At 47.8% G+C, this 17,099-nt stretch overlaps 1 protein-coding gene across 1 annotated transcript in view; it reads left to right on the forward strand.

Moving 5' to 3' along the window:
- The first annotated feature begins 296 nt into the window (after positions 1-296).
- LOC115474432 overlaps positions 297-17,099 on the forward strand; it is a 57,427-nt gene continuing 40,624 nt past the window's right edge. The window contains exons 1-3 of the mRNA XM_030209891.1: positions 297-445; positions 713-772; positions 5,726-5,812. Coding sequence (XP_030065751.1) covers positions 433-445; positions 713-772; positions 5,726-5,812 — 160 coding nt within the window. The 5' untranslated portion in view covers positions 297-432. The remainder of the gene's footprint in view (positions 446-712; positions 773-5,725; positions 5,813-17,099) is intronic.

The raw sequence follows: 17,099 nt of genomic DNA on the forward strand, positions 1-17,099 counted from the left end.
GTAAACACTGGTGCTAAAAAAAATATATATTTTTTGTAGCGATATGGCGCATGCTTGAGGTGGGAACTACCACCGGGCTGCTGCAGTAGCCCCGTTGTACTTCCAGTTTAGCAAGCAGTACATCCACGTTGTGCTTACTGATGTTTAGTAAAAGACTCTCAAGGTCTGCAGTGTGCAACAGCCAAAACAAAGCAATAGCATTTAGAATTCTTGGATATATTCCACAGATTACAACACAGCAGCTGTGTTCAGAGAACAAACAATCACATCCATTCTTTTCCACATAAAATATTTAAGCACAACAGAGCTGGAGGCTCCATCAGACCCCGGTGGAACAAGATTAATGAGCAAACCTTCAGAACAAAATGGCTGGAGAATTCTCAGGTCCTTCAACTGAAGAACCAGGAATACACCTGATCCCCTCAATCAAAAATGCATGAGGATGGTCAGTGAATGAATAGCTTCCTGGGAACATATTGATTGGTTAAAATGTAAGCTATATATGTCTCAAAGTTTCTAATGATTACAGTGGAAAATTGGTTTAGTAATGCTAGCTCAAAATTAGTTTCTCTTCTACTTTGCTGACATTGGGCTGTTATGAAGTTTAAATATAATTTTGATTGTTTTGTTACCCAGATTTTGGTTTCACCACATTTTGCAGTGTATGCTCACAAATTATTAACATAGGTTATTCCTTTGTTTGGAAATGTAGGGCAAGGAGGAGAACAAAATGTTGTGCAATTAGGAAGTTATCCACCATTTATTACACAAGATGAGTTAATTCACATCTAATAATTCCACAAATTTAAAAGTCTCGTACAAAATCCTTATTACTTAATTATTTTGAAGAATGATCATGAATTTATGCTTTGGGGCATTAGAAGTCATTCTAAGATGCACTGCTCTACCTTCTCTTTCATATGCACTTGAACATCCTCATTCTTCTATCATTTTAGCCCTAGTTCTCTAAAAAAAACAAAGCACCAAAAAGTGGGAAACAGAAGAAGGCTCAAACCAAACAAAGGGACTTAAGAAGAAACAGAATTTTAATTCATATAACGTATACAAGTTGCATATAAAGCAATTTTTATGTTGCTGTTATATAAATAATGTAAAATATGGCAAACAAATCTCCACACTCTGGATAAGTCAACCACCAAAATATTCTCAAAACTCCAGACGTGTCAAAAACACAGTAGTTCTATTAATATAGATAGACCTCAGCAGTGTCATGCTGTTATCAAAACTTATCACAGCAATTTACACACCGATGTCGTCATTGGTCCAAACCTCCCTCCTTCCTAATTTTTCAAACTTTTTAACATAAGCTTATTTCTTTCTTAATAGAAAGTAATTAGTACTCAATACTAATCTTATACATTGGCTCTCAAACAGAATGTCAGCACAGGGGAACTTCTAATCTGACAAGGCACATGTTTCGCTATAAAGCTTTTTCCAAGGATGTCCTCTAATACTAGCCACCGCTCATCCTGCCAACTCAAAGTTAATACAGCCAAAATCTTGCTATAGGACGAGAGGGATTACATGGCGATGGACCGTCCTCTATAGTCTATACAATACTCTCGAAGTCCGTTGCCGTGTAATCTCTATAGCACTTTCAAGTGTTTTTCGTGGGTTTGTTTGGATCAATACTTAGTGCACCTAGCTTGTCATAAGTGGGTGTGTCTTCCTTTTGGCATACCAACACAGGTTTGTGCTTGAATTCTGTAATGGCCATTATAGAATTGTCACTGCCCATTCTGCATTGGGGCACCAAAAAGCTGGCACCAGTTTATAGAATTGCCACCATACTACAGAAAGCAGCTAGGCAATTAAACAAAATTAAAACAAGTAAACTAAAGAACAATCAGAATATTATAGTCCCTAGTCTAAATATCAAAGACTTGAGTAAAAAGAAAGTCTTATTGAAGGACATCATTCCAAAGCTGAATAGTAACAGGACAAGAGTTCCATAAAACAGGATCCACTATCAAAAAGGCAGAAGCTCTTGTCTTAGATAGATTTGCAATGTTCATGGAAGGCTCTTCTAAGAATGGATTAGTAGCAAAATGCAACTTGCAAGATGGAACACAAGGCACCAAAACCTTGGCTTTTTAGATATTTGGGGCCGTCAAGCTTAAGAATCCTCCAAGAAGGCACTGGTACAACACTAGACCTTCTTAATAGGCTGGGATAACCTGCATTGAAGGACTGTAAATAAAACCCAAATTTCAATGAACACAGAGAGGAAGGAATTGTAAATGTACATATGTATTTATATATTTACTAGCTGTTGAGCCCGTAAAAACGGGCTAGTATAGGACGGGGGGGTTGAAAGGCCCCTTCTCCTCGCCGCTGCAAGGCCCCCCCCCCCGCCGCCGAGCTCGCCGCTGCCCCTCCGAGGTCACCGCTACGCCCCCCCCCCAGAATCACCGCCACCCCTCCACCCAGGCCGGGCCCTCGCTTCGCTATTGAAACAGCGTGGGAACGCAGCACACAGCTCAGATGAGCTGCCGTCCTTCTTCTCTGCCTGTGTCCCGCCCTCGTGGGCAAGGGCGGGACACAGGCAGGGAAGGAAGGCCGACGGCAGCTCAGCTGAGCTGTGTGCTACGTTGACGCTGTTTCTATAGCGGAGTGAGGGCCCAGCCCAGGTGGAGGGTGGGTGGCGGTGGCGGCGACTCCGGGTGGGGGGAGTGGTGGCGGCGAGCTTGGGGGGGGGAAGCGGTAGCGACGGTGGTTTCGTCCCTCCCCTTGCACAGTAGAGACCCTCTCTGTCCCGCCCCCGTCATCACGTATTGACGCGGGGGCGGGACAGAGAGGGTCTTTACTGCGCATTTGCGAATGAGTTTGGTCACTCGTCGTTTATATGTTTGATTTAACAATTGCCTCACTTACCTGGCAATAACACATAAGAAAAGGCCTGCGTGTTGACTTAACTAGTGTGCTTGTTAGAATCAAAGCTAAAGATAGCACAGCCTGATATGACCTACCAATGGAAGTAGTGAAGACCATCTTTTTCTTGTCACATTGGTTACCTTTTCAGGCATGGATAGAATTTAAATTATGCATGCTTATATTCAAGATCTTATATGGTTGTGCTCCAGTACATATGATGTCAATGGTTCAACTATTATCTGGGGGTGACACATAATGTCTTCAGAACCAGATGATGTTAAGTTTTCCAAAGTTGACATAAATTAAAATAAAGAACTTTTTTTCATCCTCTATATTGTACCAAGGGGGTTTCTGGAATTCGTTGCCTCCCTCTGTAAGAATGTTATGCAATTATGGTATTTTTAGGAAAGCAGTAAAAACCTTTTTATTTTGAAAGTTCTTGTTAATTTAAGGGCTGAGTTATATAGAAACTGACATCTGATTTTACTTTGAAATGATCAATGTTTAAGCTTTGTTTGTGAATGCTGATAACTACTGTATTTTGGGGGGCAGCTTCCAAATGTTATTATCTGTTGCTGATGTTCTGATGATCTGATATTATTTTATTTCCTTTCTTTTGTCCATGCCTTCTTGTTTGTAACCCACGCAGAATCTGATTATGGATGTTGTGGGCTATAAGAACTATGATAATGCAATGTAATATTTGTAACAAGATTTGAAGAATACTTGTGACAGACATGGAGGGCAACATTAGGAAAAGGGTTGAGGTAACACATTAAAGATATAGGGAAAGAGGGAAATGTTATTGAGTACAAATGGGAATTTCTATGTTTACAGATAGTGGATTAATCTCATTTGGGTGGGCCCAATGGACCTAGGTTTGTCTTTTTCTGCTATCATTTACTATGTTGCTATAAGAACAAGAATGTTGAACGAAGAAAAATGTAAAATATCCTGTGACAGAAAACCTGAAGGCTCAATCACACCATAGCACAATTCAAATTCCAGCTCTGAATAATTGACAAGAAACATAACTGTGAGTTACTTAAGAGACCTTAGATAGATCATAAAATCAATGTGCCCCCCCCCCCCCCCCACTATCCTATCATGAATGATGTAGTTCTTCCTCCCTATTTTGCTTTTCTGCTCTTCTCTCTGCCCAATTATTTTAGCCTATATGCTGCTCAGGTGGCATGTCCAATGAGTGGGATAGAAAGCCTTTAATAAACTTGGAAACTTCTTCATTGATTCTCTACTATCCTGTGTCGATGAATATATAAGATCCTACCCTTGATTGAACACACCTCCCCAGCCCTCCATATCTTACCACAAAGTTTGGTAGTAATCTAAACATCCATCAAAATTAGTGAACGTCTTGCTGAAAAGAAAAATAAAAGCAGGGAAGCTGTTGCCTGAACATCTGGCTGTCTAGATCCTCATGATTTTGCTGATAATACCCAACCATTCTCAATCTGTTGGGATTGACCCAGTTGCTTTTAGGAAAACTGGTGCCTGTGATAATGCTAGGTCATGCTTTGTTTATTTGCCTTTATTATTTATTTATTAGGACTTGTTCACCACCTTTTTGAAGAAATGTTTTCTAATCAGTTGTTGGATAATACCCAGCCACCACCAGTCTGCTGGCTTTGATCCAGTTGGTTTCTGCACAGATGCAGCCTACTAATTCTAATCCATGCCCAGTGGCATTGCTAGGTTATGTTTTTTATTGCTGCTCTTTGTTTTCTCCTTATCACCTCTCCTCTCACCTCTGCTCTCAAAAGAGTTAAAAATGAGTTGTTTGTAACTTGGCTACCTCACACTCCTGATCCTACCTATTTATCTGTCCCAAATATGCTGGAATTCTGCCACACATAGGTGCCAGCTCTGTGGGTGCTTGAGCACCTCCAATATTGAGCAAACTCCTTGATTGTGTCCAGGGAGGTTGTCACAAAATACCTAGCCACCCGCCTAGAGTTACCCAGCAGCCACTTAGAGGGTCTATCCCCAGCACAGCTCAGGTCGACTTGCACCTGCCATTTGTGCTCTACACTAGCACCCTCCTCCCATCAACTGGGTCACAACCACCTGGGGGCAAGTCTCCCACTCTCAAATTATCCCCAGTGATTTCTAGGTTACTGGAGGCCACACTCCCAGTGGTTCCACAGTTCCCAGAAAGCACTCACAGACCCAAACCACTAGGATTGTTTATCAGTCTACTACTACTACTACTTAGCATTTCTATAGCACTGCCAGGGTTACACAGCGCTGTACAAGTCCAGACAGGCAGAGTTAACAAACTGAAAATTGTTTATTGTCTTAAAAATTGAACAGTGAAACAGAAAAAGTGCAATCGGCAACTGAAATATGGATCAGTTATAAAACTATCTAAACATTTGTTTACTTTCTAAAAAGTACCTGGGGAGATCAGAAAATATGCTGCTCATAGATTATCAAATATAACTGATCACAGGGCCTCAGCAAAGAAATCTATCTCTCTCTTCTCCTGGGCTAGGACTGGGCCCTAAGTTTCTTGTTTAACTGCCATTATTCTATAACCTGTAAGCATAATTTTGTGTGTTGAGCATGAAAAGGTGTGCACAAGATTATAGAATTAGTGAACAGATGACTTATGCAGACCAGTTACAGAATAGTACCTAAAACTCACACGCATAACTTTCAATTCTGGGTGCCAATCACATGTATCAGTTCTACCATTCTAAAATTTTCTGTAACATATATGTGCCAGCTTATAGAATTGTCTTTTTTATGTCTATCCTTAAACTCTTCAAAGTATAAGGCCTTTAATTATTCTTATATTTATCCATTGCAGGCACACAAAACAAAGTAGGTCTCACAAAGCATGACAGTGATAATTACCAAGACACTCCTGCAGTGGTGATCACCACAGAGAGCTCAGGTAAGCTCTGTGGTATGGTAGCACAGTGCAAAAATATTATAGTCAACTACTAACCAAGTTAAAGGTTCTAGTTGGTCAGTGGTTGATCTGATGCTGCAGTGAACCAGAGGGTGAAATATTTACTAGAAAAAGCTGAACAGAACTCCATCTGAATGGCTTCACTCCTCTCTCCCCTCCCTTCCATCCATGTGCATCTCCTTCCTCTGTATTCCCTCCCTTCCATCCATGTCCAGCATTTCTCCTCTCTCCCTCCCCTCCATCCATGTGCATCTCCTTCCTCTGTCGTCCCTCCCCTCCATCCATGTCCAGCAAGTCTTTTCTCACCCCTGCCATCCCCTCCATCCATGTCCAGCAATTCTCCTCTCTCCCTGCTCTCCTCTCCATCCATGTCCAGCAGTTCTTCTCTCTCCCCTGCCACCCCTGCATCCATGTCCAGCAATTCTCCTCTCTCCCCTGCCCTCCCCCCCATCCATGTACAGTGATTCTCCTCTCCCCTGCCCTCCCCTACCATCCATGTCCAGCGATTCTCCTCTCTCCCCTTCCCTCCTCTCCCATCCATATCCAGCGATACTCTCTCCCTTGCCCTCCCCTTCCATCCATGTCCAGTGATTCGCCCCAGCCCCCACTTGCCCCCTTTTCAGTCCCTGAGTTTCAGCCTTAACCCCTTCTCAGCTGCTACTAGTTCCAAACCCAGCCCCCCTACCTGCCTACCCTCTTCTCCCGCATCAGCCCCTTTTTTGTTCCTGCTGCCCTGCATTTAAATCTGTTTTACCTCAAAGTCAAAATGGCAGCAGCAGACAGTGAAAGAAGCAGGCTCGCCTCAAGCTTTCCCTCCCTTCATAGTGTCCTGCCCTTGCAGAGACAGGAAATTATATCAAAGGAAGGTGGGACACTGAGATGGAAGGGAAGACTCAAGGCGAGCCTGCTTCTTTCACTGCTGCTGTCACTTTGAATTTGAGGTAAAACAGATTTAAACACAGGGTGGCAGGAACAAAAATGGGGCTGTTGCGGGAGCCGGCACCCCCCTGCCATGCTTACTGTGCTTACTGGGTTATGCCGGCCCTGAAGACATATTACATGGGAAGAGGCAATGGCAAGACAGTTCTGCTGAGATGATCTTAGAGTCTTGGCAGGAGTAAGTAGCTGAGATAGATACAAGGGGGTTCTAGAGTACTAAACTTTGTTTACTAATGTTAAGAGTTAATGTAATTCTATGTGAGATAGACAGCCAATGATCTTCCCAGATCAAATTTCCCTGCATCCGTCACTAACTTTACTGCATATTTTGAACTATTTGCAACTTTCTAATATCTGTAGTTCATATCCCATTCAGTAGAGCATTGCAATAGTAAGGGTGACTAATAATAAAGGAGTTAATGATGACTCTGAGAGCAGTTTTGGTAAATAAATCTTCAACAGAATAAATTCTCCTGAGTTTAAAAAAAGCAACACTTGACTATGCCAGAGACATGTGGTTGGAAATTTAGGTTCTGATCTAATAATACTCCTAGAACATTCACAGTAGTAGCAAAGGGAACCTTAAAACCAGCCATTAGAATTGGAGAGTTCAGGGACACCCTTTCGGGAAAGAAGATCTTTTGAATTTTCAGGATTCAATGTCAGCCTATGATATCCAAGTCAACTAGCAATCTTGTTCAGTTTGTTGTTCATTAAGAAGATATCTTGCTGACAGCTGCAATCTAGGGTACAAACCTGCTTATAATCGAAAGACAAAAACGCCTATATTACGACCTAAATCGGGAGATAGACGTTAATCTCACAAAAACGAGTAAATCCATATAATGGAAACCAATGTTTCAGTGCGTCCGTGTCGCTCGTACGTTCACGTAAAAACGTCCAAATAAGAGGCGTGTCGGGGGCGTGTTAGGGGCGGTGATACGACGTGGACGGGTACAACGTATAACGCATAGCGAAATGGCTCTGGTTGAGCGGGAAGATGGGCGTAATATGATGGACCCGAAATAAAAGCGACCAGAGCAAGGGGGAAAGCGTCTTTAGACCCATTAGCGATTGTGTGTAGTTGGAGAGTGGCGATATTGTTGGTGGAAGAGCTGAAGTGGTGGTTGCAGAGAGAAAGCCGAGCGTGTTCAGTACCTGTGACGGTCGTCTGTGTGCCCTGCCTCTTTTTGTGTCATACCCTTTCACCGTTCCTTACTCCTACTCCTTTGCTCCATCGCCCCCTTCCCCTCCCCCTATCCCTCCCCATTCACTCTTCCCACGTGTATACTCTATTCCCTGACCTCCGTTTGTCTCTGTGTTCCTGTACTGTTTGGCGAGTGAGTGGCCAGAGGGCGTGGTGGCTGGAAGTGACAGATCTGTGTGTGTTGCTGTTTGACTACTAGTCCTAATACTTGCACTATTGGTGGGGATATGGATGCACTTAATGCACTTGTGGCATGCATGCTACACGAAGAGGCCACCCACCGCAGGAGGTATTCACGGCCCCGAGTGTTTAGGCCCCACACCACCTTCCTACAACTCACTGACCAGCAGTGTCTAACAAGGTTCAGGTTTGATAGGGCTACCATTCGTCAGCTGTGTGAGCAGCTGAAACCCCTCCTTCAGCCCCAGACACGTAGGAATAACCCCATCCCTGCCCACCTCAAAATCACTTCCGCTCTCTCTGTCCTGGCCACTGGCAGTTTTCAATCCGTATTAGCTGCTAACACAGGCCTCACCCAGGCTTCTATTTCACACTGTCTCACCCAGTTCCTGGATGCCTTTATCACTCACACCTCACACTACATCACTTTCCCCACCACCCCCCAGGCCCTGCACAACAACATGGCCGCCTTCTATGCTCTTGCTAGATTCCCCTCGGTTATCAGTGTGATAGACTGCACACACGTAGCCCTCAGACCTCCCCGGGCACACGAAGCCACCTACAGAAATAGGAAGGCATTTCATTCTATGAACATGCAAGTTGTATGTGATGCCCAGGGGGAGATATTAGACGTGTGTGCCAGGTACCCCGGCTCCAGCCACGATGCCTACATCCTACAGCACTCGGGCATCTTCCGCAGGTTCGAGCGAGGGGAGTTCATTGGTGGATGGCTACTAGGTAAGTGCAACATGCATGTACCACCCATACTAGACCTCCTCCACTGGGCAACCCTCCGCCCTGGCTTCCTCCACCACAACCCACTATCCAAATCCCCCCGCCCCCCCCCCCTGTACCTGCTCCAAGCGATACACACTCATCTATCTCATTCTGCTTTTCTGCAAAGGTGACCGAGGCTACCCGCAGAGGACATGGCTCATGACCCCCCTGATCCACCCACAACCAGGGCCACAAGAAACCTACAACAGGAGACATCGCAGCACCCGGGGGATCATTGAGCGCACCTTTGGTTTATTGAAAAACCGCTTCCGCTGTCTGGACCGGTCTGGAGGAGAGCTGCTCTACAGTCCAGAAAAGGTGGCCAAGATCTTTGTGGCGTGCTGCATGTTACACAATTTGGCCCAGCGCAGAGGACAGCCTCTCCCAGAGGAGCCACAACCACCACCAGAAGAGGCCCCAGATGAGCTGGAAGAGGAGCCCCCTCCACCCCCAGCCCACAGAGCAGAGCTCAATGCCTACCAGCTTGACGTAAGAGCAAGACAAAGACTCATTGAAACAAGTTTTAGGTGAACGTAAGTGAACATTTCTTTATTTACATTAAGTGCATGTGTGTGTTCAACCCCACCACCACCACCACCACCACCACCCTCCCACACCCACCCCCTTCCCACCAACCCTCACCCTACAGCATGTCCCATCATTTTCCCCTTCCCTTCCCCCGTCCCCTCCTACCCCTCCCACGCCCTTCCTTTGCAGCTGGTGCTGCACGGGAAGTCTCTTCACCCTCTTCTGAGCTGCCGCTCCCAGTGTCCTCCTCCCTATCCCCACGGCAGCCTGCGGCTTCGGCTGCACCATGGAAATCGGGCCACCTTGTTGGTTCTAGTGGTCTGGCCACAGGACCCAGAATGGGAGCAGATTTGGTGGGTGCTGCAGGAGTGGGTGCGGAGGCTGATGATCGCAACGCCCACCTCTTAGCTGGTGGTTGGTGGTGGTCAGTGGAGGAGGATGTTGATGGCAGGGGCTGCTCCAGCAGCACGGGGGCTGGAGTAGGTGCGGTGCCCTGAGGGTGCAGGTGTTGGATGCTCTGCTCCAGCCGTTTCAATTGCTGGAGCACCTCCTGGTGGCCTTCACGTTGTGCCTGGAGGAGTTCCTGGTGAGCTCGCTGCTGTGCCTCCAGTGCTTGGCGCTGCAGCTCGAGTTTCTGCTGCCGGTACTCCTCCAAGCGCACATTGTGGCGGAGTAGTTCCGTGGCCAGCCGCAGGAGTTGCCTCCTTTGGCCGGATGGCCTCTGGCGGGGAGCTGGGCCCTCCTCCTCACCAAAGTCCTCCGGTGCTGGAGGTGCGGCCTCTGCTGGTGCTGCAGGTGGTGGTGGCAGAGGCTGGACAGCTGGTGCAGGTGGTGGTGGTGGCAGAGGCTGGACAGCTGGTGCAGGTGGTGGTGGAGGCAGAGGCTGGACAGCTGGTGCAGGTGGTGGTGGAGGCAGAGGCTGGACAACTGGTGCAGGTGGTGGTGGACGCAGAGGCTGCACAGCTGGTGCAGGTGGTGGAGGCTGGACTGCTGGTGCTGCAGGCTGTGGAGGTTGAGGCTGGACTGCTGGTGTAGGGCGTTGGCCTTGCAGGCCACTAGGGCCAGCCTCCTCTGAGTCATCACCTGTATAGCACAAGAGTGAGGAATAGTGTTGGTGCAATAACCCACTTTTGTCTTTCAGCATTCATATACATTGGCATGTCCTCCAACCTGATGACCCAGCAAAGAGATGGTGAGGAGGAATGGAATTGACACGGGTGCGAAAGAGAGAGCCCCACAGGCAGCTGGGTAGAGGTGGTGGATGAGCAGCCAAGAGAAGGACACCACTCACAACGTTGTGGACAAGCTGTTAGTTGTATAATTGTTAAATTGAACAACATTGCAGCATGTGTTGTGTTACTACTGACTTGCTAAACTGCATAGAACTGCTTTATGACCCCCATTACAGGCTCCTTCAGTTGAATGCATGTGGCCCACACTCAGTAGATCACAGAGGTCACAGGAGGAACTAGGCACATTTTGTTAATGGGAAAATAGGAGGGAGTAGTAGGGAAGGACGGCCCCCAAAGTTCTGCCACAGTAGTAACCTACACACACCCATAGGAGCCAACTGGAAAGTAGTATTGGGGGTGCTAAGCCCAGTGACCAACACTCCTCCCTGCACAGCTACATGATCTTTCCTCAATATTGGGGGTGCTCACACACACACACAGCACCCACCCTGTCTGCTTGCTCCTATAACACACATGACCACTACCACTACTCAAATAGAGCTTACAATTCAATAAATATGGGCACACAGGACAAGTAAGAGGAAACCCAATGACAACAGTAGGGATAGGGAGTAAGGGTAGAGAGCTAGTGAGTAGGGGTTACCAGGTCACAACAGCATCATAAAGGTGGCCTGTTAATATACATAAAGACAGCCAGAGACACTCCCCCCCACCTCCCTCCTCCTGCCCCCCACTCCTCACCTCCCTCCCCCTGATCCCAACTTCTATAACACAAGTGTACTGCAGCACAACAGATACCCCAACTGCATAATGAAACACCTACCTGAGTCCTCAGCCTGGCGCGAGGTGTCCAGGGAGCCAATCCCGTGGATGCCCTCCTGGGGTAGGAGGGAGTGCACCATCAGCTCCATGGGCGTGAGGTTGGCAGTGTCATTGCCTGGGGGATTGGCCCCCGCCTTCCTCCGAACATCCCTCCTCAGCTTCCGCCACTTCCTCTTGCAATCCTCCACGTCTCTCCCAGCATGGAAGACAGCATTCAGGCTGTCCCGTACTGCCTCCCATTCGCGCTGCTTTGTTGTTGCAGCCAGCCTCTGCCCGGTGCCGCTGTAGTATTTCTTGCACCAGGAGCTCCACCTCTGCTTCAACAAAATTACCCTTCCGGGTCGGCGGCATGCGTGGTGGCATTGTACCAATGGGATTATCGAAAATACGGAGTGGGCGTTTATATAGGCGCCAAGAACGCCCATTGAGACGGGGAATAGGCGTTTCTGATATGGGCGTTTGTTGTTCAATTATACACACAATTCCTAAGCGTGCCCAGCTCAGATAGCGATTAGGAACACATGGTTTCGATTATGAGTAGATAAGTATGGGCGTCTCCACCTGCCTTCCCTTTCTTCATTGCCATTTTACCTGCCATTTCCTGCACTGAAACCTTGCCGGTTGTTCGTAATAATCATTTACAGGGTTTTACCCTTACTTATATGAAGGTATGTGTTTAGCAATGTATGCTTGGGTACACCTGTGTATTTAGGGGGGGAGAATTATTATTGGCCCTCAGCCACCACGCCTTCCGTTTCCTCTCTTCCACATCCCCTGATGCTCCCTTCCTTTCTCCCATTCTCTCTGCCTGGTTGTAGCAGGCAGTGTGTGAGGGCCAAGAATTTAGTACAGTCGGCCCAAATCAAGCACCCCTCGGTAAGGGTCATTTCAATCAGGGAGATGTGCAGCTAATGTTCCAGAAGATAAAAGGCGCACTACATAGTCTTGAAACAGACGTTCATGGTAAGCTCTCATTTGTCTGACACCTCTTCTCTTTGTGCTCATAGTCAAGGAGTGTGCATTCACTGTATGTATGTAGTCTGGAGTCAGATGTTAGGTAGCTCTCTTTTCACCAGGTTCCTGTGCACTGTACTGTGGGGTTGGCAGGTCCTCAGTGGTGTGGGCCAGCTGTTGGAGGTGCTGTATTGGTTCCCGGTAGCTTCCATCTTCCTTGTTTATGTGGTGTACCCCAGTCCCCATTTATGAAGTGGCCACCCATTCTCAAGGTCCATAGGCGGGGGAGGGGAGAATGATTAATGCAATGGATGTGTATAGCACATTATGGAACACCTTCCTAAATTGCTCCATAGGTAGTAGGGAACATGCACATTGTTTTTAATCGGTAGCCTGGACAAAATGATCGAGGTGGCTACAGGTAGTGCCACTGAGGCCTATGATGTGGTGGTGAGGGAGAGGTGTGTGTGTACAGGTCCCAACCCAAAGTACCTGGTTGTGGCCTAGTGGTTAGAGCACCAGCCTTATAATCATAAGGTTGCTGGTTCAAATCCCACCTAAGGCAAGTCACTTCAGGGACAAAGTTTGACACAAACCCAGAATACTTGAATGTAACACACCTTGATCAACTACTGGAGAAAGTGTGATCGCAGCTGCAAATAATGAGCACCATTTTTATTTGTGCCCTTCTCTAACATAAGTATTACATTGCAACTGTGATGAAGTAACCATCCATCTATTGGGTTTCCCATTGTTTCCCTTTTGCTCCTCAGCATTATATACCATAGCTGATGTATTCAATGTGAAAATATGAGCCAGCTGTTTGTAGGTCCTTCTTGCCCCCCCCCCCCCCCCCCCCCCCCCACCAATGTGGCTTGTGGGTAAGGATATGTGTCCATCAGACAGCAAACACTGTGTATGTGATACCTGGAGTTATGTGGAAGTGTCTACCTGGCAGATCACACGTGGTACACTATTAATCTCTTATTGATGGCACTCTGTATTGTGGGTCAGTATGGTGGAGGGGAGGGAGGGAGAGAGAGATGCTGGCTGGCCATTTTTATTCATGAACACAAATATCCATCCAGCCTCCCCGGCCCAACCCCCCTGCACATATGGCCATGCAGGTTGGAATGAACAGGTGGCATTCTGTATGGCCAACATTCTCAGACATACATCACCTTCTCATTCACACAGCACATTTAATGCTATGCATATTGCTGCCTCCTTCCTCTCAACTCAATAGCACCATTTGGTGATATGTAATGCACAAGGGAGACAAACACCACACACACACCCTGATAGTTATAGTGTAAGAGAAACATTTATTTCCCCCCACCCCCACCCCTACAAAATAACCCCCAACAATGCCCTCCTCCCCCCCACAGAACCCCCAACATTTCCCTCCCCCCACACACACAACCCCAACAATTCCCTCCCCCCCACAGAACCCCCAACATTTCCCTCCCCCCACACACACAACCCCAACAATTCCCTCCCCCACCCACTCCCCACACCCCCAACAGGCCCCCCCCTATTTAAATTAAGGGCGGCCACGCCCTCTGACCAAGGCCCTCTGTAGCAGGGCAATGAGCAGGCCCAGCAGTACCCTTAGTGGGCCCTGGAGCTGCTCATTGCCCTGCCGTAGGGCTCTCACCTCCTGCAGCAGCTGGTGCTGGCCAACTACAAGCTGCTGCTGGCCATCTACCAGCTGCTGCAGGAGCCGCACCACTGTTGCAGGGCCAAGGGCTGGAGGTGGGCCAGGGGACATTGAAGATGGCCCAGGAGATGGAGGTGGGCCAGGCGATGGCGCTGCCTGAGGCGATGGAGGTGCCTCAGGGGATGGAGATGGCCGAGGGGAGGGAGATGCCTCATACGGAGCTGCAGGTGGGGAGGGGTCCTGATGTATGTCCTCATCAATGATGAGGACCCCCTCCTCCGAGTCCTCCGAGTCCTCCTCCTGGTGGCCCGCCTCCTGGCCTGGCTGCTCCTCCTCCTCATCCAGGTGCCCCTCCTCTTGGTGTTCCTCCTCCTCCTGCTCCTCCTGCTCCTGCTCCTCCTCCTCCTCCTGGAGGTGGTGGCCCTCCTCATCTTCCCGCTCGGCTTCCTGCTGGTGGAGCCCTGTGTATGTAAAAGGAGTGTGATTGAGATCAGCGCATACAACATGGCTTGCATAGTGCAGTAGCTGGGTGACATGAGGCAGGGGATGGGGCAGGGTGTGGTAAGGCGTAGCCTATGCCCATGGGGAATGAGCTGCATCAGATGACATGACACAGAACCCTGGACCCTCCTCTGACACACACCACACAGGACATGTTGCCATACCAAATTCATTGCTGACCAGCATGTTTGCATTGTGAGATGCAACGAGGGGTTGATGGGCAGTTGTTGTAGGAGTTATTGGGGGGGGGGGCAGTGGGAAGGGTGTTGAGCACAATTCTTTTATGTGAGTTAGGCCATAACATGCAGTAAAAGTAGGGCCTCAGGCAGGTGTACCAGGACACACTAATCAGCCACCACAGTAAGGGGAATAGTAAAGTGTGGCATATCATCTCATTCATCTCGGGGGGATGGTCGGAAGTTGCAGGCACGCTCATGGGAGAACCCCTGCAACCTGTATCCTTGATCTGGGACAGATATGTTATTACTTACTAGGTGGCTATTAGGCACATGGGAATTGATATTGTACAACACATTTGCATTATTCATGAAATGTATGTAGTAATCTGTACAGGTGTCCGGTTTTTGAATACTTACGGCGAGCCCTGAGGTGCCTTCGCACCGCCCGGATGAGGTCGGGCCTCTCCCGCCTCACACGGCGGAACCGCCTCCTGAGGGACTCCAGGTCCCGGTGGACTCCAAAGCGTCTGTAAGATATAAGTTTGTAGAGCAGGGGTCAGGGGGGTTGGTCCATTTTGTCCTCTGCACACATTCATTTGCTATTCACATACCAGAGAGAGAGAGTCTACAGTGTTGGGGGGGGGGGGCCACCTCCATTGGTAGTGAATCATAGGAGCCACCTTTTTAACATTTTGGGGGGTGGAACCCCCAGTGGAGATGACCCCTCCCTCCATACATATTTGATATTGGGGGTGGGGTGGTCAAGCACCCACAGCAGCCACCGAGTTGGTTCCTATGCAGATGATGCCAGAGAGGTGGGCATGAGGCCAGACAGTACCGTTTGTATACATTATAATGTATGCTTGTTAAACTACTTTATATGTGTTATCATGACCATGTTATAAAGTATGGTATAGGTTTCATTGGTCTCATGCTTCCACTATTCGGATGCGTTGTAACCCACTGGCTGCAAAGAGGGGTTGGAAAATGTGGCCTTCACATAACTAACGAAATTGTCACATAACACTAATACAATAGTCACATACCTAACCTAACGAAATACATTCTTGTAGGGATGTGGGAATGGTGGTCGTTTCAATAACATACAAATTATTAGTGATTGTGCATGTTCCTATATTACTCATGATCCTTGCATGGACACTCCAGTTACTGCTGGTAACATTGATGACGGAGCTGTTATATGTGTAGGTACAGGAGGGGAGGGGGGTTGGGCCATAACCTTACCTTTCTAGCCTGTCCCGGATGCGGGACCAGGCTCGCATGGCCTGCAGCCTGGGGGGCAGGTGGTGGTGCTGCACAAAGAGGCGATGGCGGTGCCTTAGGCACAGCCGGACGAGCAGCAAGCTCTCCTGCTCTCCAAAATTCGGCTCTCGCCGTTGTGCCATTTTTCCACGTGTTGGAAAAGAAGTGCCTTATATAGATGACCTTGCGTGAGGGACGTCGTTTCATGCACAGCTCCATATATGGATGACCATTCCATATATGGCCCCTATCAGCACGTGGACGCCCTCGTAAGCATAGACGTCTTTGCCGTGCACATGCCTGCACGTGTGTGGAACGTGCCTTATATAGATGAGTATGACGCACCCCACCCGACCCTTTTCACATATACATATAGCTGCATGTTCAGTAGGTGTACAGTGCATGCAGATCCGGACATTCAGATGGGCACATATGATGAAAGTATGGGTGGAGTACATAAGTACATAAGTAGTGCCATACTGGGAAAGACCAAAGGTCCATCTAGCCCAGCATCCTGTCACCGACAGTGGCCAATCCAGGTCAAGGGCACCTGGCACGCTCCCCAAACGTAAAAACATTCCAGACAAGTTATACCTAAAAATGCGGAATTTTTCCAAGTCCATTTAATAGCGGTCTATGGACTTGTCCTTTAGGAATCTATCTAACCCCTTTTTAAACTCCGTCAAGCTAACCGCCCGTACCACGTTCTCCGGCAACGAATTCCAGAGTCTAATTACACGTTGGGTGAAGAAAAATTTTCTCCGATTCGTTTTAAATTTACCACACTGTAGCTTCAACTCATGCCCTCTAGTCCTAGTATTTTTGGATAGCGTGAACAGTCGCTTCACATCCACCCGATTCATTCCACTCATTATTTTATACACTTCTATCATATCTCCCCTCAGCCGTCTCTTCTCCAAGCTGAAAAGCCCTAGCCTTCTCAGCCTCTCTTCATAGGAAAGTCGTCCCATCCCCACTATCATTTTCGTCGCCCTTCGCTGTACCTTTTCCAATTCTACTATATCTTTTTTGAGATACGGAGACCAGTACTGAACACAATACTCCA

This window comes from Microcaecilia unicolor, chromosome 7, assembly GCF_901765095.1.
Source record: "Microcaecilia unicolor chromosome 7, aMicUni1.1, whole genome shotgun sequence".
Taxonomy (NCBI): Eukaryota; Metazoa; Chordata; class Amphibia; order Gymnophiona; family Siphonopidae; genus Microcaecilia; species Microcaecilia unicolor.